At 47.1% G+C, this 21776-nt stretch overlaps 2 protein-coding genes across 8 annotated transcripts in view; one reads left to right on the forward strand and one right to left on the reverse strand.

Annotated features, from left to right (window-relative positions):
• Window positions 1-19878, forward strand: part of PRMT2 (protein arginine methyltransferase 2) — a 36857-nt gene extending 16979 nt beyond the window's left edge. Inside the window, exons 7-10 of one of the 3 annotated variants that reach the window (XM_077272401.1) lie at window positions 16477-16606; window positions 16686-16819; window positions 19293-19458; window positions 19524-19878. In XM_077272401.1, the coding sequence (XP_077128516.1) occupies window positions 16477-16606; window positions 16686-16819; window positions 19293-19458; window positions 19524-19556 (463 nt within the window). In that variant the 3' untranslated portion in view covers window positions 19557-19878. Of the gene's footprint in view, window positions 1-16476; window positions 16607-16685; window positions 16820-19292 lie in introns of all 3 variants that reach the window. The other 2 variants (XR_013217756.1, XM_077272400.1) reach the window with 2 other exon arrangements.
• A 16-nt stretch (window positions 19879-19894) lies between these two features.
• Window positions 19895-21776, reverse strand: part of DIP2A (disco interacting protein 2 homolog A) — a 113173-nt gene continuing 111291 nt past the window's right edge. For all 5 annotated transcript variants that reach the window (XM_077272394.1, XM_077272397.1, XM_077272395.1 and 2 more), the window contains 2 exons: window positions 21590-21713; window positions 19895-20807 (listed from right to left, as the gene is read on the reverse strand). In XM_077272394.1, the coding sequence (XP_077128509.1) occupies window positions 20555-20807; window positions 21590-21713 (377 nt within the window). In that variant the 3' untranslated portion in view covers window positions 19895-20554. The remainder of the gene's footprint in view (window positions 20808-21589; window positions 21714-21776) is intronic.

Consider the following 21776-nt stretch of genomic DNA (forward strand, 5'->3'; position numbering starts at 1 on the left):
AGAGCAAAAAAAATCTTCAAATGTGAAAAACAGCCTGGGCTCACTTGAGGGGCAACGGTTCCCACAGGGTCCCGATCTCCCCACACCACCAACGGCTGGGAACACGGAGTGTTGCCTCCATGTACCCCCTTCCGGAGCCAGGCTACAGCCGGACAATAGCCATGACCCATCCCTAGTGATGGAACCCATGGGATGTACAGAGGCCCCCCATTGGAGTCCGTGCAGCCCCCACTGCATCACCACTGACTGAAAGCGGATGATGGAAGGAGGCAGTCTGTCCCACTTCACCTCCCTATCAAATGGGGATTGAGTGGCCTAAGAAGCTCAGCACATTTTCGGCTCTGCTACATCTGCGCTGCAGCACCTGACAGTGAGTGAGTGCAGCGTCCAGCGGCAGCAGGAGGGCTCCCCTCAGGCGCAGAGAAGGTCCTGGTCCTGATGAAAATTTAGTCCCCGGCTTCTGGCTGGACTAGGCCATGGGTCTCTCCTTCCTCCGCCCATGGCCCAAAATTGAGTCACTGGCTTCTGCCAGGTCTAGGCCCAACTCTGCCCCTAATTCCGCTTACAGGGGCGGTTCCCTCTATGCTTCAAGGGCTTCTTATACCAAACGAGAAGCGCCACGGTAATCTCGGGGGCCATATTGGACACACACAGACACACACACACACGTGTGGGGCTGTTTTTTTTCCTAGGAACAGCAATAGAGAGCGTGGACAAGGGACATCATCCTTGTGGGCACAAGACAAAGGACCTGGGTAAGCTACAAAACGTAGCTTTACCCCTTCTCTTCAGTACACTTCCCTGAGTAGAGTGGGTTATCAAGGGTACACTGTCACAGCCTAAAGCAAGGAAGGCTAACAAAACACACACACAGTTTTTTGCCTCATGTACCACTTGCAATTCTTCATTACCTCGGGGCTACAATACCCCTTTCTGCGCAGCCTGTGACCCGGCATGCGTCCTGGAGCCCTCCACTAATGCCAACCCTAGTGGACCTAGTGCCTCTGAATGGGCTACGTCTCTGGCACAGTCTGTCTTCTCTGGTCAAAGCAATAGAGTCTCTCCAGGACCCCTCCTCAAGTCAGGGCACCCTTTCACTTGGTATGGAAAGCTCCCCTTCTGTACGGCATCCGTTAGCCAGCAGAGGTCGTTCCCTAGCAAGATCTGCACAAGATTCTAGGAAGCAGACCCATACTACATCCCTCACGCACTCTCATGCTTCGAGGTCCGGGAGTCCTATTTCCCGCTCCCCCTCTGAAGGGGTTCGCAGCGAACACGACTCAGAATACGAGTCTGACGTCTCCATAGACCTAGACTCGCAGGAGTTTCAGGAGACGTTAGATACCCTCATCGAGGCTGTCAACAAGACTCTAATGGTGGAGGAAGACTCTTCCGCTATACCAGATCACGCAATGTCCTTCAAAAGGGTTAAACGTCCCCATAGGGTGTTTGTCAATCACCCCGAGTTTATGAACATTGTTCAGAGACATAGGAATCGGCCGGACAAACATTTCACTGGGCAGAAGCCCCTTGAAACAAGATATCCCTTTGCTCCTGATCTAAGGAAGAGCTGGATAGAGTCCCCTTCAGTAGATCATTCCATATCATGCCTCTCATCAAAAACCCTTATCCCTATCTGACTGCTCGGTCAGACTTTGAAGCCTCTGGCTCTGCACTTTCTCAATCCTTTGCTGCGATATGGGTGGCTAAAGCTATAGCCGCTTGGGCAAAGGACCTTTCTAAATTAATTCAAGAAAGTAACCTCCCTCCTGAGGCAGCGAGTCTAGCTAATTAGATTTCCTGGGCTGGCGATTTACGTGGTACACGCTTCACTAGATGCAGCCAATTGCGCTGCGCTGGCAGCCGCAAATGCAATCACCATAAGGAGGGCATAATGGCTCAGAGAGTGGCACGCGGATTCTGCTTCAAAAAAGTCCCTAACCTCTCTGCCTTACCAGAGCGGTCGCCTATTTGGAGAGAAACTAGATCAACTTATCTCCAATGCTACTGGAGGGAAAAGTAAATTCCTTCCCCAGCGAAAGCCCAGCCGGCCTTTTCGGAGTCAACAGCAGACCCGGACTTTTCGCGGCAACACGAACTGACCCTCCACGTCCGCTTTTTCCGGTTCGGGGTGTCCTCCGCTTAAAGACAGGGGCTCCCAGGTCTCATATAGACCTAAACCCTAATGGAAAAGCAGGCCAAAATAGTGTAGATCCAAGTGATCCAGATCCAACACGGGTTCTCTGCGCAATGACTCCTTCCGGTATCCAACGGACACCAGCAAAGTAGGCAGCCATCTGCTTTTGTTCCGTCAGGCCTGTCTGTAGGTCGTTCACGACAGGTAAATCAGGGACCTGGTGTCCTCCGAATACAAGCTAGAGTTCTCTTCTTCCCCGACCACACATTTTTTCAGTCTTGTTCCCCCAAAACAGAATAGCGGGCGACTTCTTTCTACCAAGCCATAGACGCACTTCGCAAAAACGGAGTCATCATTCCGGTGCCCCAAGACGAAAGGTTCAAAGGGTTTTACTCAAACCTGTTCGTGGTTCCAAAAAAGGACGGAAAAGTGTGCCCCATACTGAATTTAAACCTGTTAAACAAATTCGTCAGCGTTCGTCACTTCCGAATGGAGTCCCTCCACTCGGTCATCACCTCAATGTAGAAGGGGGAGTTTCTCGCATCCATAGACATCCGGGATGCTTATCTCCATATCCTGATTTTTCCACCTCACCAAAGATTCCTACGTTTTGCGATTCACGACGAACACTTCCATTTCACGGCTTTGGCCTCGCCACCGCCCCCAGGGTGTTCACCAAGGTCATGGTGGCAATCATGTCCATTCTTCATTCTCGGGGCATGGTTGTGCTACCATACCTAGACGACCTATTAATCAAAGGCCCATCATTTCAGGCCTGCGCAGACTGCGTAAGCATCGCGGTGGATACTGTTTCTCGCCTGGGTTGGATGATCAACTTAGACAAATCGCCGCCGGTACCAGCTCAGCAGATACCCTTCTTATGCATGATCCTAGACACTTTCCGTGGGTTGGTGATCCTTCCTCCAAAAAAAGTTATGGCGTTACAACAAGGAGCCCGGATGCTCTCCCGATCTGTCCCTCACTCCATTCGGGATAACAGTTTTAGGCAAGATGGTCATGGCAATGGAGGCGGTTCCATTCAACCAGCTACACTTCCGTCCCCTGCAACATGCACCTCTGACAGCCTGGGACAGGAACCCTTTCTCTCTGGACCGTCGGGTCTGGCTGTCTCAGTGGGTCAGACAGACCCTCAGATGGTAGACGGTGAGGTCTTCTCTGGATCAGGGAAAATCCTCTCCCAGTACGTTGGCTGGTGGTGACCAGTCTCCTAGGTTGGGGAGCAGTCTTCAGTCATTACACGGCCTAGGGACGCTAGTCCGCTCTGGAATCGCGTCTCTCTACCAATCTCTTGGAAATACGAGCAATCAGGTTGGCCCGTCGGCGGTTTAATCATCTTCTGGCAGGTCGCCCCATCCGGATTCAATTGGACAATGCCACGACTGTGGTGTAAATCAACGGACAGGGGGGCACACGCAGCAAGCTTGCAATGCTCGAAGTAAGTCACATTCTCCGATGGGCCGAGAGTAATCACTCGGTCATCTCAGCAGTCCACATCCCGGGAGTAGAAAATTAGGCGGCAGATTTTCTCAGCCGTCAGGGTCTCGCCTCGGGAGAATGGTCTCTTCATCTGGAAGTTTTTCAGCAGATTTGCCATCGCTGGGGGACAAGGATGTCAGTCTGATGGCCTCGAGGCTAAATGCATAGGTTCCACAGTTCATAGCCCGCTCTCGCAATCAGGTAGCCATCGGGATGGACGCACTGGTTCTCCCGTGGCATCAGTTTCGCCTTCCTTATGTATTTCCCCCGCTCCTATTACTTCCGAGGGTCATCAGGAAGATCAGAGCGACGGGAATCCCAGTGATTCTAGTCGCGCCAGATTGGCCCTGGCGAGCGTGGTACGCAGAACTGGTACAACTCGTCGCCGAAGTTCCCTGGAGGTTGGCAGATCGTCCCGACCTGCTTTCCCAGGGCCCCATTTACCACCAGAACTCAGGGGCTCTGTCTTTAATGGCTTGGCCATTGAATCCTGGGTTCTAGCCCAAGTCGTTTTTCCCAACAGGTGGTGTCCACTATGATTAGCGCTCGGAAGCCTGCATCAATGCGCATTTATCATCGCGTTTGGAAGACTTTTTTTTTCTCATGGTGCAAGGACCGTGGATGTTCCCCCCTCGTGTTTTCAATCCCTTCCATTTTGGAATTTCTCCAGACTGGTCTCGAGTCAGGTCTAGCGCTTTGTTCTTTGAAATGCCATATTTCTGCCTTATCCGTCCTATTTCCAACACAGGATAGCGACCAGATTGCAGGTGAAGACCTTCATTCAGGGGGTGGCTCACATGTTACCTCCCTATAAAATGCCATTGGAATCATGGGATCTTAACTTGGTCCTAGGTGTTCTTCAGGATGCTCCTTTCAAGCCGCTGCAGGATGTATCGTTAACCTTACTTTCTTGGAAGGTAGCTTTTTTGGTGGCGGTAACGTCGATCAGACGGGTCTCTGAGTTAGCTGCACTATCCTGCCGAACTCCGTTCCTCATTTTCCTCCGTCCTTCCTACTTGGTCGTCTCTTCCTTCCACCTAAAGGAGGACATTGTCTTGCCTTCGTTTTGTCCAGCACCTGTCCATCGTATTGAGAGGGCTCTTCACACACTCAATGTGGTGAGAACTCTTAGAAGGTACGTCTCACGGATGGCGCCTTTTCGCAAGTCGGATGCCCTTTTTGTGCCTCCGGAGGGGCTCAGGAAAGGTCTACCTGCTTCTAAGGCTACAATAGCCAGGTGGATTCGCTCGGAGATTCAAGAGTCTTACCGTGTCCGAGGCAAGACTATCCCAGCGGGGATTAAGGCACACTCCACTTGGTTAGTGGGTGCTTCTTGGGCCATTCGGCATCAGGCGACGGCACAACAAGTTTGCAAAGCTGCGACTTGGTCGAGCCTGCTTACCTTTGTGAAGCACTACAATATTCATGCTCAGGCTTTTGCAGATGCGTCCCTTGGCAGAAAAATTCTGCAATCGGCGGTAACACATCTGTAGGCTACGGTACATGGGGTTTTCAGCTGTGTGCTGTTTCCCACCCAGGGACTGCTTTAGGACATTCCATGGTCCTGTTTCCCTTCCCCCAATGAGGCGAAGGAGAAACGGGGATTTTTGTGTACTCGCCGTAAAATCCTTTACTTCGAGACTCTCATTGGGGGACACAGCACCCACCCTGTTGGCTATTTGGTTTTACATATTGTATTCTGTTTGATAGTTATAAGCTCCTACTGCTTTGGCACTGAACTGGTTCAATTACAGCTAGCATGAGTGTATACTGTAGAAGAAGAGCTAATTTTGTTCAAGTTTTCTTAGTGTCCTCCTAGTGGCAGGCAGCATAACACCCATGGTCCTGTGTCCCCCAGTGAGTGGCTTGGAGAAAAGGATTTTACGGTGAGTACACAAAAATCCCTGTTGTGGTATGATGATCTGGACTAAAAAGGTAATCATTCAGAGTTTAAAAATCTCAATCACTGGGATTTGTTGAAGCGTTCCAGAGTTATTACCACAAAGTGACATTGGTCAGATTTCAAAAATTTGGCTCCGTCACTAAGGGGTTAAATTGCATGTACCAAAAGACCTGAATATATGCCTGATCAGGAACAGAGGTAAGTGGCCTGGTCTTGAATGGGTTAAAAGGATATTCCCCTTTTCATATATGGATATTGTTGATAGTGCTTGTAAATACAAGCACTTAAGCAATAAATTGCATATGAAAAAAAAAAATTCAGCTGTTCTTGGGATGGTAACACTTTGATTTATTTACATTTCATTGCCTAGGAGACCGACCACTGCTGCGGTCTACCTTGTGAGCACTACACTGAAGCTGGCCGGGATTGACAGGTAATGATGCTCTCCAGTCATTCTGGCCAGTTTCAAGACTTGCTTCAGATAAGTAGAAAAGAGCTTGTAAGCACTGCACATATTCTGCTTTCTAGGAGTGGTGGTCAGTCTCCAAGGTAACGAGATGTAAATAAAAGTATTACTATCTCAAGCACAAACACTATCCAATAATACTGATTTATAAAGATAAAAAAAAATATTAAAGAGAATCTATCACTAGGTATTTGCTACTCATTCCAAGAGCAGCATAAAGTAGGGGCAGAAACACTGATTCTAATGCTGGGTCACTGATTGGGCTTCTTGCTGTAGTTTTGATAAAACTTTTTTATATGCTGGAGCTCTGCTAGTCCTCTCAGATTAGTTTCTACTATCCAGTCCACGATATTTGAGCTCTGTCTAGCCCTGATCCTCACCATTGTTTGTACTATTTCTGCCTATGCACAGTGTAGGCGGAAAGCAATCAATCAATGACATGGGTGGGATTAGTCAGAATTTTTCACTTAGTGGACTAGCAGAGAAAAGGAGATTTTTGTGTACTCACCGTAAAATCTTTTTCTCCGAGCCACTCATTGGGGGACACAGGACCATGGGTGTTATGCTGCTGCCACTAGGAGGACACTAAGTAAACAGAAAGATTAACTCCTCCTCTGCAGTATACGCCCCTTCACTGGATACAATTTCAACCAGTTCGGTAGTAAAGCAGTAGGAGCATGAACAAAGACAAACTATGTCAAAACCAAAGAAGTAACAACAAGCCAAAACAGGCTAACAGGGTGGGTGCTGTGTCCCCCAATGAGTGGCTCGGAGAAAAAGATTTTACGGTGAGTACACAAAAATCTCCTTTTCTCCTACGCCTCATTGGGGGACACAGGACCATGGGACGTACAAAAGCAGTCCCTGGGTGGGGAGCAATATGCTAATACCCCATGTACCACCAGCTTACTGAGGTACCGATGTGTGCAGAATGCGCCTGCCGAGGGCAGCGTCTGCCGAAGCCTGAGTATGGATGAGGTAGTGCTTCGTGAAAGTATGCAGACTGGACTAAGTCGTAGCTTTACAAGCTGATGTGCGGACGCCTGGTGCCGAATGGCCCAAGAAGCACCGACCGACCGGGTGGAATGCGCCTGAATCCCAGGTGGGACAGGAGTGTTCCTGACACGATAGGATTCCTGAATAGCGGAACAAATCTACTTGGCTAGAGTGGCCTTTGAGGCAGGTAGACCCTTCCTATGTCCCTCCGGAAGCACGAAGAGGACATCCGACTTAAGGAAGGGAGCCGTGCGAGATATGTACCTCCGAAGAGCTCAAACCAGATCCAGAGTATGGAGAGCTTTCTCGATACAATGAGTAGGTGCAGGACAGAAAGACGGGAAGACAATGTCCTCGGGAGAGGTTCTCAAAACCACCTTATCTGGGTAAAAAATTCAGCAAAGGGGGGGGGGGGGTCGGCAAGAGAGAGCCGCCAACTCAGAAACTCTCCTAATTGACGTAATTGCCACTAGAAAGACCACCTTCGATGAGAGGAGGGTGAGAGAGATGTCCTGCAATGGTTCGAAAGAGGCCTCCTGAAGAACTCCGAGAACCAAGTTAAGATCCCATGACGCCAAAGGCATTCTATAGGGAGGAACCACCCGGGAGACTCCTTGCATGAACGTCTTAACCGGCAGTCTGGAAGCGATCCTTCGTTGGAATAGAACAGACAAGGCGGACACTTGTCCCTTGAGCGAGCTTAGGGCAAGGCCTGACTCTAAACTTGATTGGAGAAACTCCAGAATGGACGGAATGGAAAAGACTAAGGGCAAACGTCCATGGGTATTGCACTATGAAAAGAAGATACGCCAGGTGCGATGATAAATGCGCATGGATACGGGTTTCCTAGCGCGAATCATGGTAGAAGGACCCCCGGAGAGAATCCGGCTTGGGCTAAAATCCAGGATTCAACGGCCACGCCGTCAAAGACAGGGTCCCAGAGTTCTCATGGCAAATTGGGCCCTGGAAGAGAAGGTCCGTGCGATCTGGAAGGCGCCAGGGGGTGTTGGCGACCATTTGGACGAGTTCCGCGTACCATGCTCGGCGCGGCCAGTCGGGCGCGACGAGAATCACCGGTCTCTCCTCTGCTCTGATCTTTTTGATGACTCTCGGAAGCAGAGAAAGGGGCGGAAAAATGTATGGCAGCTGGAACGGATGCCACGACAGAACCAGGGCATCTACCCCGATGGCGCGAGGATCGTGGGAACGGGCAATGAACTGGGGAACCTGGTTGTTGAACCTCAAGGTCATGAGATCCACATCCGGCGTCAGCCAGCGAAGGCAAATCTGCTGGAAAACTTCCGGATGGAGGGACCACTCGCCCGAAGCAAGACTTTGGCGACTGAGGAAGTCCGCTTCCCAATTCTCCACGCCCGGTATGTGGATCGCCGATATGAGCGAGTGATTGGTCTCTGCCAAGCGCAGGATGTGGGAGACTTCGCGCATGGCTGCTCTGCTGCGGGTTCCCCCTTGTGGTTGATGTACGCCACGGCTGTGGCGTTGTGGGATTGAATTCTGATGGGATGACCTGCGAGAAGGTTGGTGAAAGTTGTGTAAAGCGAGAATGATCGCTCAAATTTCCAGGATATTGATTGGGAGACGTGACTATCTCGTGGACCAATGACCTTGTGCCGTGTGGTGAATAAAAATTGCACCCCAGCCAAAAAGGCTGGCATCGGTAGTCACCACTAACCAGCGCACAGGAAGAAAGGATTTCCCTTGGTTCAAGGAAGACTGTAGTGGCCACCACCTGAGGGTCTGCCTGACCTGTGGGGGTAGATGAAAGCGACGGTCGAGAGGAACCGGGCTTCTGTCTCAGGCTAAAAGGAGCGCCTGTTGCAAGGGACGGGGATGGCACTGCGCAAACAGAAAGGCTTCCATCGCCGCAACCATTTTTCCGAGGATGCGCATCGCAAAGCGAATGGAGTGAGGGACTGGGCGGAAGAGCCTGCGTGCTCCCTGTTGTAAGGATAGAACCTTCTCTGGAGGGAGAATGACCAGCCCGTGGGAAGAGTTCAAAATCATGCCCAGGAAGGAGATTTGCTGGGCCGGCACTGGAGATGATTTCTCGAAGTTGATCTTACAACCCAGGCGAGAAGGAGAATCCACGGTGATGCTCACCGACTCCTCGCAGGTAGACTGGGACGGACCTTTGATTAATAGGTCGTCCAGATATGGCAGGACTACCACTCCCCGAGCGTGAAGAATGGCCATGACAGCCGCCATGACCTTTGTGAAGACTCTTGGTGCGGTGGCAAGTCCGAAGGGCAAGGCCACAGACTGGAAGTGTACTTCTTGGGCTGCAAAGAGCAGGAACTGCTGATGAGAGGGAAAAATTGGGAAGTGTAGATAGGCATCTTTTGATGTCTATGAATGCAAGGCACTCTCCTTTTTTCAGGGACGCGACAACGGAACGGAGGCGGTTCATCCTGAAGTGTCGGACCCGTATGAATTTGTTTTAGCAGTTTGAGATCCAGTATGGGCCGTAGAGTCCCGTCCTTCTTTGGGACCACGAAAAGGTTGGAGTAAAACCACGTGAACCTTTGGTCACGAGGGACTGGAGTGATGACACCGTCCTTTTGAAGCGCCTGTATGGCGTGAAGAGAAAAAAACTCGATTTTGTATCCGGAAGACCCGAGCTCTCTGACCCACTCGTCGTGAACGACCGAGAGCCACTGTTGACAGAACGAAAGAAGGCGTCAGCCTACGTTGTCAGTGTCAGCCGGACATGCCAACGAGTCATTGTGAAGGTTTAAGGGATGCGGACGGCTCAGGGGCAGACGGCCTGGGTCCGGGTTTCCAGGAACGGTTTGGTCTGTATGAGCCCTGGGAAGTTCTGTTGTGCCGACGTCCCGAACCAGGGGAAGAGGACGACAAACTGGAGTTGTTACGAAATGACTGGAATCGAAACTGCTGCTGATTCCATGCTGGGGAAGAAATTCACTTTTTTTTTTTTTTTTTTTTTTTTTTTATAATCCGGTAGCGTCAAATGATTTGGTCTAGGTTTTCCCCCAAATTAAACGACCCGCTTGGTAAGGAAGAGAGGTCAGCGACTTTTTGGAAGGAGAGTCTGCTCGCCAATTGCGGAGCCATAGGGCCCCCCCCCGATGGAAATTGCGTTAGCAGCCGCTTGCGCTGCGTAATTAGCCGCATCTATGGAAGCGCTAACGACAAAATCTCCGGCCTGAGCTAACTGGTTAACTAGTCTGGCCATCTCTGGTGGAAGATTACTGCCGTGGACGGTAAAGGTCAACACCTCAGCCCAGGTCACCATTGCCTTAGCTACCCAGGTAGCTGCAAAGGATGGAAGGAGGGCTGCTCCTGAGACTTCAAAGACTGAGCGAGCCAAATAATCAATCTGGCGGTCAGAAGGGTTTTAGACTGATGAATCGTCTGACAGAGAGAAGATTGTTTTGGATGCAAGCCGCGACACGGCAGGATCCAGAAGGAGAAAGAAGTAAGCCCTTCACCAGATCCCTTGAGAAAGGATATTTAGCTTCCGTGGCTTTTTGAGCCGTAAAGCGCTTTTCTGCTCCCTATGTTTTGGATAATATCCTGAAACTCAGGGTGATTATGGAGACTTCTTAAAAGATACAACGTGTTCCTGAGAGGAAGCAGATTCATCGTCCACCATTAATGCCTGACCAATAGAGGAGTCTGGGTTAAAGATTCCTCCGACTCATATACTGAGCCCTGTATGCTGCGACCCTCAGGGGAGGGGGAGCGAGAAAATGAGCTTGCAGAAGCTGAAGCTCGCGCGTGTACGGGAGATGGGGAAAAGTCCTTTTCCTGGAACCCCGGGAGTCCCGTACAACGGTGCGCCCCCTGTGTTCGGACAGCCCCGCGCTGTTATCAGATTCCGTCGCAGCCGACGGAGGTGAATTCTGGTTGAAGGAGGACCCAGGATTCCACTGAACGTGCGCGGCCCACTCAGGAGACGACATAGGAAGTGGCGGCAGAAGGCGGCTGCGCACTGGCCAGGTCACAGTTCTGGCACAAGGGGGGACTGTGGGTACTTGGCAAGGCAGACGTGCAAGTGGCACAAATGGTAAAAAATACAGTGTGCTTTTTTGTCCCCTTTTTTCCATAGATTGAGACATAGTGAATGTCTATCTCCGATAAACCGCAGTAGCAGTTATGTGAGCAGGGAAGGGGTTAAGCTTTTCCCTATGCAGCGGAGCAGCTTACCCACGGTCCTGAACTGGTGTCCCCAGGGAGGAAGAGAGGGAGGTAGCGTTTTCGGCTGTATTTCCCTGTAGCAGTGGAGTCCCAAGATGGCGCCCGAGATTTGCAGGGCTCTTCTCATTCAAAACGAGAAGCGCCTGAACAGTGGGCGGGGCTCCGGCGTGGGCGGGTTTTTTGAACTGCGGCCTAGTCTGGCTGGAGAAGCCGGGGACTAAATTAGTGGAGCCGGCCGATGAAGCGCTCTGGCGGCCGCGCCGCCGCGCCAAACGATCGTCGCTGGCATCTAGCCAGCGGTACCTCTCCCCAGGGACCCGGACCGCTTCTTCCCACGCCGGTAGCGTGAGGAAGATAGTACTCACCAAAGGAGGGACCACCTCCAGCTCAATCGATCCTCCCTGTGTCGGGGGACGGAGAGCCTCCTGAAGCATGCTTGCCTTCTCAGGGGACTTACAGCTGTGCCTGCCGCATGGAGATTTTTGCAGGGTTCTTCTGCGCCTGCCACAGGGGGCTTACGGCTACTGTGGGGACTACGAGACGCCAAGATGAGGGCTTGAGTGCGGTGGAGCCCGGGAGATGCACATAAGAGGTATACTCCATGTGCTCGCCATCTTACAGGGGGGAGATCGGGACCGTATAGGAACCGTCGCCCTAGCGTAGATTAGGCGTGCCCCATACGTCGCAGGAGAGGGACGGGGAGGTATACTCGCCGTGCTCGCCTGTTGATGGTTCGGGGGAGAGCGGACCCTATAAAAAAAGGAACCCGTCGCCCCCTTCACTCCGTTAAGTAAAAAATTTAAAATTTACAGAAAACTAAAAACTTTAAAATAAAAATTAAAATAAGAAAGTTGGGGCCTGAAAACAGACCCAAGTGCCTCCTACAGACACTAAGCAAGAACTGGTTGAAATTGTATCCAGTGAAGGGGTGTATACTGCAGAGGAGGAGTTAATCTTTCTGTTTACTTAATGTCCTCCTAGTGGCAGCAGCATAACACCCATGGTCCTGTGTCCCCCAATGAGGCGTAGGAGAAAACAGATTTTTATCAAAACTACAGCAAGAAGCCTGGTAAATGATTTGCCACTGGAATCGGGGTCTCTGTCCCTGTTTAAAGCTGCTCAGATTGGAAACCATAAATCTGGTGACAGATTACTTCTAACACAAATGTATTGACAAAAGATCACCTGCAGGCGTCTAAATAACGTCATGTGCACTTAACCTAAAACCATTTTGACCACTATTTGCAAAAAAAAAAAAACCCCAAACAGGCCTTCATTGTTGAATGTTTGCATTCTACGGGATGTTTATTTTGTTTACATATAAAAAGCCTGGATTTTAAATCGTAAAATGACTACAACTGTATGGGGAAAATGACATAATTCCAAATATAAAACATTACAGAGAGGACCAAATAGCCTCTTGAAGGCAGTTCAGTAGAGCAGTGTTCCCCAATTAGTAGCTTCGGAGCGACCAGGTTTTGGCAATTCCAGATACTATAAGGGTATGTGTCCACGTTCAGGATTGCATCAGGATTTTACATCAGTATTTGTAAGCCAAAACCAGGAGTGGAACAATTAGAGGAAAAGTATAATAGAAACATATGCTCCACTTCTGCATTTATCACCCACTCCTGGCTTTGGCTTACAAATACTGATGGAAAATCCTGACCAAATCCTGATGCAATCCTGAACGTGGACACATACCCTAACTAGTAGCTCCTTAGAGGTCACAATATTAACTAGTACTTGGTAAAAAAACATTCATCAGAAGAATAAAGAGTTTGAGCAATAGAAGGGTGCGGCCCTAACCACTGTGTTTCCTAGGACTTCTATTTGAGTATTACAGATTCAGATCATTAGTTGCAAAATGTTTGTTTCAGTAGCAGAACCCAGCACCAATCAGTGATTTTCTTATGACCTAGTCATTGATTTTAGCACATAGAAGTCAATAGATGGACTGGAAACACATGGTTCATTTTTAGAGTTCAAATGTGTCTTCTGTACTTGGGTAACAGCACAAAATGGCAAAAAATCTACAGCTCTGGCAAAAATTAAGAGACCACCACATCAAAACCCTGTCATGGGCAGCCCAATCTCCAGACCTGAACCCCATTGAAAACCTCTGGAATGTAATCAAGAGGATGATGGATAGTCACAAGCCTTCAAACAAAGAAGAACTGCTTACATTTTTGAGCCAGAAGCAGTGTGAAAGACTGGTGGAAAGCATGCCAAGACGCAGGAAAGCTGTGATTTAAAAATCATGGTTATTCCACAAAATATTGATTTCTGAACTATTCCTGAGTTAAAACATTAGTATTGTTGTTTCTAAATATTATGAACTTGTTTTCTTTGCATTATTTGAGGTCTGAAAGCATTGGTTTTTTTTTTAAATTTTGAACAGTTTTCTTTCAGAAAAAAATACATTTATTTCATGTAAATTCAGAGACATGTCAGAAGTTTATAGACTAAAAGAATAATTTACATTTTACTCAAATATACACTACCGTACCAAAGTTTAGGGTCACTTAGAAATTACCATTTTTTTTTATAGAAAAGCTCATTTTTTTCCAATGAAGCTAACAGTAAATGATTTAGAAATACACTCTATACATTGTTAATGTGGTAAATGACTATTCTAGCTGCAAAAATCTGGTTTGTAATGCAATATATTCATAGGTGTATAGAGGTCCATTTCCAACAACCATCACTCCAGTGTTCTTATGGTACTTTGTGTTTGCTAACTGTGTAAGAAGGCTAATGGATGGTCAGAATACCATTAAAACACTTGTGCAAGCATGTTAGCTCAGTTGATTAGGGAACCTATAAGGGTATGTGCACACGCTGCGGATCCGACGCTGCGGATTCGCAGCAGTTTTCCCAAAGTTTACAGTACCATGTAAACCTATAGGAAAAAAAAACCGCTGTGCACATGCTGCGGAAAATTCCGCGCGGAAACGCAGCGGATTATTTTCCGCAGCATGTCAATTCCTTCTGCGGATTCCGCAGCGGTTTTCAACATGCACCAATGGGAAAGTGCAGCTGAAAACCCGCAGAGGAATCCGCAGAAGAAACCGCGGTAAAAATCCGCAGTGAAAACCGCAGTGGTTTTGCACTGCGGATTTTCCAAATCCGCTGCGGAAAAATCCGCAGCAGAATCCGCAACGTGTGCACATACCCTTAACCTTCCTTTGAGCTAGTTGAGAATCTGGAGTATTACATTTGTTGGTTCCATTAAACTCTCAAAATGGCCAGAAAAAAAGAACTTTCGTGTGAAACTCGACAGTCTATTCTTGTTCTTAGAAATGAAGGCTATTCCATGCGAGAAATTGCCAAGAAACTGAAGATTTCCTACAACATGTGTACTCCCTTCAAAGGAGAGCACAAACAGGCTCTAACCAGAGTAGAGATAGAGGTGGGAGGCTCCGCTGCACAACTGAGCAACGAGACTAATACATTAGAGTCTATAGTTTGAGAAATCGACGCCTCACAGGTCCTCAACTGGCAGCTTCATTTAATAGTACACGTAAAACGCCAGTGTCAATGTCTACAGTGAAGAGGTGACTCCGGGATACTGGACTTCAGAGCACAGTGGCAAAGAAAAAGCCATATCTGAGACTGGCTAATAAAAAGAAAAGATTATTATGGGCAAAAGAACACAGACATTGGACAGAGGAATCCAAGTTTGAGGTGTTTGGATCACAGAAGAACATTTGTGAGACGCAGAACAACTGAAAAGATGCTGGAAGAGTGCCTCACACCATCTGTCAAGCATGGTGGAGGTCATGTGATGGTCTGGGGTTACTTTTGTGCTGGTAAAGTGGGAGATTTGTACAAGGTAAAAGGGATTTTGAATGAGGAAGGCTATCACTCCATTTTGCAACTCCATGCCATATCCTGTGGACAGCGCTTGATTGGAGCCAATTTCATCCTACAACAGGACAATGACCAAAGCACACCTCCAAATTATGCAAGAACTATTTAGGGAAGAAGCAGGCAGCCGGTATCTATCTGTAATGGAGTGGCCAGCGCAGTCACCAGGTCTCAACCCCATTAGCTGTTGTGGGAGCAGCTTGACCGTATGGTGCAAAAAATGCCCAAAAAGCCAAACCAACTTGTGGAGGGGCTTCTGGGAGCATGGGGTGAAATTTCTCCAGATTACCTCAGCAAATTAACTGCTAGAGTGCCAAAGCGCTGGAATTGATGCAAAGGGAGCATTTTGTGACGAAAACAAATTTGAAGGAGAAAGTTATTTCAAATTTTTTTTTTTTTAACCTTGTTAATGTCTGGACTAGATTTTCAATTCATTTGATTAATAAAAGTATGAGTTATCATGGAAAACACAATTGTCTGGGTGACCCTAAACTTTGGAACGGTAGTGTACCTATAAAGCGAAAAATCAGCCAAACTGAACGTTTTCCAGTGGTCTCTTAATTTTTGCCAGAGCTGTAGTTACGGTAATCCTTTGTATTTGAACATATATGGATGAAAACAACTCGGAACAAAAACAAAATACAATGCGTACATTTAAAAAGTTGTAAAAAATTAACTAATCCGTATTAGATTATTTATTCCATTTTTTTTTTAAATAGTGAATTAGCCCTTATCACCTACTAATCCGACCTTCTGCTGAAGTCTTAAAGGGGATCTGTTAGCAGGATTTTGCCACCCAAACAATGTATATGCCCATACCGTTCTATATCCAGCCCATGCCAGAGAAGGCAATGGCTAAATGAATATGTAAATGAGGGTAAAGTGCTTTCGGTGCAAGGAAGCTCTTCCCGAGACTCTTGTCACTCTAGCACCATCTTCTTCTGATTGTCCGACAGCTCCTTTACGTGAAATCAAACATAAGACAACAGCACGGGGCGGAGAATAGAATCGCAGGGTCAGAGGCTTTGGAAGAGCTTCCACGTGCCAAAAGCACTTCAGCCTCAATGACATTCATTTATGGTGATGAAGGAACGGACTGGCCATGTAACAGTATTGGATTGGTCTTTGCAAGAGCTACATGCACATATAAATAAATTGAATGAAATCCTGCTGACAAATTCCCTCTTAAATACTTCAATACAATTTAGGAAGATCTGACTAGAAGAAGTAGTAAGAGCCCAATATTTGGCCGAGGGGCTAATGTGAAACTTGTATATTTTTTTTTTCTATCACCAGATTTATAGACAAAATTCACATAAAAGCCTGCTTTAAATAATAGTTAAAAGGAAACTATTATCTGCAAATGTGCTAAGAGATTGGTTTCTGCTGTCACACATCATTGATCTTCACACCTTTCTTCCACCACAGGCCTGTGGCCATTCAAGAGTTTTTTTCCAGACCAAAACCTGATTATATATTAAAACCAGAGGATTGTCTGTCTAAGCCTTGCACCTTACTAGATGTCAATATGAAGACACTAAGTGTTGAAGATCTAGAGGTGAAGGTCATTTTTTCATTTGACTTTTTTTTTTGTTTGGATGTTACACTGAGTTTAGAACCTTTTGTTTGTTCTTTAGAGTATGAGCGGCGACTTTCATTTCCATGTGGATCGTGACGGCACTTTTCATGGCTTCACTGCTTGGTTCAGTGTCCAGTTCCAGAATATTGATAACCAGGAGCAGGTGGAGTTGGATACTGGACCTTTCAACCAGTACGTAAGATATTACATTTATATATTAAAGAAAAAAAAGTCCTAAGCTGTAGACATGTGAGATTGGTAATTCAGAAGCAGGTTAGACTGGTTAAATAAAGACCTGCCGGATTGGCCAAGTCATAATGTGGTAACTTAATTTTCTCAAACTTGCTAAAAATACTGAACATTGCTACCACGTTTTCAGAGTATACGATGCATCCAGGTTTAGGCAACGTCCCTGCGCCGGTGTATACACCTTTTGCTATAAGCTCTTGTTCTGAGCAAAGACTGAAAAGCTTACCTGAAACTTCAATTTGCCAAATAGGCATAAGCATGTACGCTCAATTTGGCAGTGTGGCATTGGGTTGTTCCAATAAAAATGCACAGACACTTCATTAAACCCAATATACCAATATTTTCACACATTTACTGCTTGTAGAGGAATGAAGCTCAAATACAAGTTGGGTTGTCTGTGTGCCCAAAACTTAAAAATGTTAAGTTAATAAAATAGCTTTTTTAATCCCGAGAAACATCATTACTTCTGTTCAATATTTCTTATCCTTATTGAATAGAAGTGGACTGCAATACCAGACACTGCCCAATGATCCCTTTACAGCAATTTCTACTTAAAGGCAAATCTGTCATGTCCCCAAACACTATTATCCTGCAGACATAGGGTTAACGTGTAGGTTGATAGCATTTCAATGCTGTCGTCTTCTTACTGACTCCTGGGAGAATATGAACTTTATTCCTCGCTGGAACCCCCGGCTATCAGTCATAGGGATGTGGCAGGGAGCGGACACAGTCCTCCCTCAGTACATACAGTAGTCGATGGCAGCTGTTAACACGCCCCAGAAATCTGAACGCTTGCTCTGCAGCACATCTGTGCCGTCAAAGAACTGCTGCTTGCGCAATTGAAAGCTTGTGGCTCCTGGGAGGAATACGGTTAATTTTCTTTTGATAGTAGCGATTTTAATATAATGGTTGAAGAGCATCGTAATGCTATAAATCTGCATGCGGTGATTGGGCAAGCCTCATTCTACCCTCTGCCCCGTCAAGACTGGCATGAAAAACACAAACACCTGTCTGATGAATCTGAGTCTAAAGGTACCTTCACACTAAACGACGCTGCAGCGATACAGACAACGATGCCGATCGCTGCAGCGTCGCTGTTTAGTCGCTGTGTGGTCGGTCGCTGGGGAGCTGTCACACAGATGGCTCTCCAGCGACCAACGATGCCGAGGTCCCCTGGTCACCAGGGTAAACATCGGGTTACTAAGCGCAGGGCCGCGCTTAGTAACCCGATGTTTACCCTGGTTACCAGCGTAAATGTAAAAAAAAACCCCACATACTCACATTCCGGTGCCCGGCGTCCGCTTCCCTGCACTCCTCCTGCATCCTGTGTCAGCGCCGAACATCTCCGGCATCTCCCACAGAGCAGAGCGGTGACGTCACCGCTCTGCTTTACGGCCGGCACTTACACAGGATGCAGGAGGAGTGCAGGGAAGCGGACGCCGGGCACCGGAATGTATGTGTTGTTTTTTTTTACGTTTACGCTGGTAACCAGGGTAAACATCGGGTTACTAAGCGCAGCCCTGCGCTTAGTAACCCGATGTTTACCCTGGTTACCAGTGAAGACATCGCTGGATCGGTGTCACACACACCGATCCAGCGACGAAATAAAGTTCTGGACTTTCTTCTCCGACCAACGATGTCACAGCAGGATCCTGATCGCTGTTGCCTGTCAAACACAACGATATCGCTATCCAGGACGCTGCAACATCACGGATCGCTAGCGATATCGTTTAGTGTGAAGGTACCTTAAGTGTACAAGCTATAATGAACAGAACTCCGATCATCCACAGATCTAGGCAGGTGTGTGTAGAAATGTTATCAGCGCCGCATTACCCCTTTAACCAAAGCTGAACTCCATCTCCTAAGACACAACTGACTCTTTTCAGCATGTTATATAATAAACACTTCTAACTGATGGTTTGACATGACGGATACATTTTTGTCACCGTCCTTTTATACAAACAGAACTGATTTATTTTTTCTGCCAGATTGTGACAATATTAGATTTTCAGGGGACAATGGTTCAAATATTTTAGTTATTGAAATAACACTGGAACAGATGAAACAAGTGTTCTAATATTCTAGAACTACAAGCACCCGATACACAATAAGCCAATATCGACTGGTCGGCCGACACGCTAATGTGTATGGTTGCGCTGGCCAACTTATTGTCAGATTTCAGACGTGATTGCTTTGTCGTCCCAGACACGTCAGTGGCTTTCTCATCGAGAACACTGGAGCGCTCCTGTGTATGGGACAGATGACAGATCACCGTCGGTCGACAAATCGGCTGAAGCATGGCTCGTTCCAAAGCCAACATGGTTGAACATAATCCACGCCATACAAATAAATCCTTCTGTAATTTATCTAGTGTTGTGTAATCGGTCACAGACGTCACTCTCCCTTTTGCCCCAAGGCTTACTCACTGGAAGCACACCCTCTTCATGCTGGACGAGCCGCTGCACGTATACAGTGGGGACAGGATCGCTGGCTCCGCCGGTTTCAAGAGAAACCCTATTTGGAGACGTCATTTATCTGTCACTATAACATGGACCATCACCAGCTCATCACAGACAGTGCAGGTGAGGACGGGGGTCTACCGGGGTCAGACGTTGGATCATTATTGACATTGCTTCTTTTTGGACAGGGTGGCTGCAAAGCGTTTCCTATCTGGAGGTGATTCTGGAAGAATATTATATTCACGTTAAATGAAATTCTAGTTGTAAACACACATACGTAAAACTTGCAATAATGGGTGAATATTCAGGCAAGTCTACAGCTGATGCTCGGGCTTTGCAGCTGTAGTGCACACTGTGAATTGGAGTCTTACGAGAGACGAAGAGCCGCACGTTGCCCCTATCGGAGCTTGAAGCTAATTATAACCTAACTGATAACGAGACGCACAACGCTGATGGCTGGCCATGCCCACGGACACAAAACTATGGACATTTTTTAAAATGTTTAATGTGCTTTTTATCTTTTTTTTCCCTAATATCACAGGTAACGCGTCAGGGTCTGTAGTGCTTAATGGAGTTATTTTTAATGTTTTTTTTTTTTTGCTATAAAAACTACAGTGATAAAATTGAAGTGGTCCTGTCCCTTTTTTGTTCAGAACCAGTTGGGATATCCTTTAGGTTGATGCACATAATAAATTATACAGTCTCTGTACATAATTACATTCAGTTCAGTGATGAGAAGTGAAGTAGCAGCTCACAAAGGGCTGGTGAACGTTCACACTTTGGAAAAGTCCATCTTGGCTCAGGAGGCATCGTCGCCCCCATATAATTGATAAAAGAAGGAAAAAAAATATCTATGTGCTCAGATTTGGGCGATCCGGAGATTCACATTATTGCATGGATTTGGGCTCTGTAAGGCGACAACACATGACGCAGGATGGACGCTGCACAGGACACAGAGCATGTGAGGGTTTAGGAAGCTACATCCAGTGCCACGGTAAGAGGTAAAAGTTCGTTAGTTACATTCTGCTCTGAACACTCTTGGCATCAAGAGGGTTTCCTTCCACCCTATGACAAGAAGCACAACTGGGTGGTGGGAAGACAGCAGCAATCCAGCACCTCGATGAATGGTGGTACGTAGTCTCCTCTCCTCGGCTTTGTTTCATACCCAGCACGCAGTCCATGGTGGGATAAGGCAGGAAGCTGCTTTTATTTTCTAGGTTCACATGTTGTACGCCACATATATTGGATCAAGCTGGTCGGCCAGGAACCCGTCACGTAAGTGCATACGCTGCTTTTCTCCTCTTGAATTGATGGGAATAACACCTGGGTCCACAATGACCACAACTCCAACAATCAAATAATGTTCCTCCAAAACTACATTGGTCACAAGAGCCACTAGATCAAGGGCCTCTTGCTCAGGCCCATCTAACTCAAGGACCACTACAAGAAGGTTTGTCCATGTGAAAACAGCACTGTTAAGGTAAAAAAAAAAATTGTTATAAGCACTGGTAAGACAAATTACAGGGAGCCTACGGGGTAACATTTCTTCTTGTGGAGACTGTCAGATTGGCGTAGGGAGACTTATAGGCCATGAAATGCTGCACTGCAAATTTAAATATGTAAATAAAGTCTTCGAGGAAGAGGACAGGAAGTCTAGTGCTATCTATTGGGAGTAGCAATTCTAAAGTCAACTGCCCCATTAAAGTTGCTTGCCACAAGGGTTAAGAACCAGTTTTCCTTCTTTGCACTGATGAGGCAAACATCCTGAAACAGGTCTGCAAAAAGTTTCTGGTTTGGCTTCTAGTTTAAAATCATGGCCCTTCAATACTCACTTTTAGGATGGCTGCTTCCAATAGGTAGAAGCTAGTGATGAGCGAATATACTCGTTACTCGAGATTTCTCTAGCACGCTCGGGGGTCCTCCGAGTATTTTTTAGTGCTCGGAGATTTTGTTTTTATTGCCGCAGCTGAATGATTTACATCTGTTAGCCAGCATAAGTACATGTGGGGATTCCCTAGCAACCAGGCAACCCCCACATGTACTTATGCTGGCTAACAGATGTAAATCATTCAGCTGCGGCAAGAAAAACTACATTTCCGAGAACTGAAAAATACTCGGGAGGACATCCGAGCGTGCTCAGGAAATCTCGAGTAACGAGTATATTCGCTCATCACTAGTAGAAACAACTTCTTCACAGGATGGGAACTCTTATTTGCATAAGACTTAATTACAAGAATTCATTTCCTAAACTCACCATTCAGCAATGTTCTTGTGAGATCGAATCACAGACGTCTCTATATCAATCGGATGATATCTCATGCCTCGTAATTCCAACGTTTCATCCAGGGAACCAACCACGTATAGAGCATCATGTCTCTCTGTGTAAAACAATCAGCATTAATCATTAGTACTTCAGTCTAATGTCTATGCTTTCTGTTTTC

Source organism: Ranitomeya variabilis, chromosome 7, assembly GCF_051348905.1.
Source record: "Ranitomeya variabilis isolate aRanVar5 chromosome 7, aRanVar5.hap1, whole genome shotgun sequence".
In the NCBI taxonomy this organism is placed as follows: Eukaryota; Metazoa; Chordata; class Amphibia; order Anura; family Dendrobatidae; genus Ranitomeya; species Ranitomeya variabilis.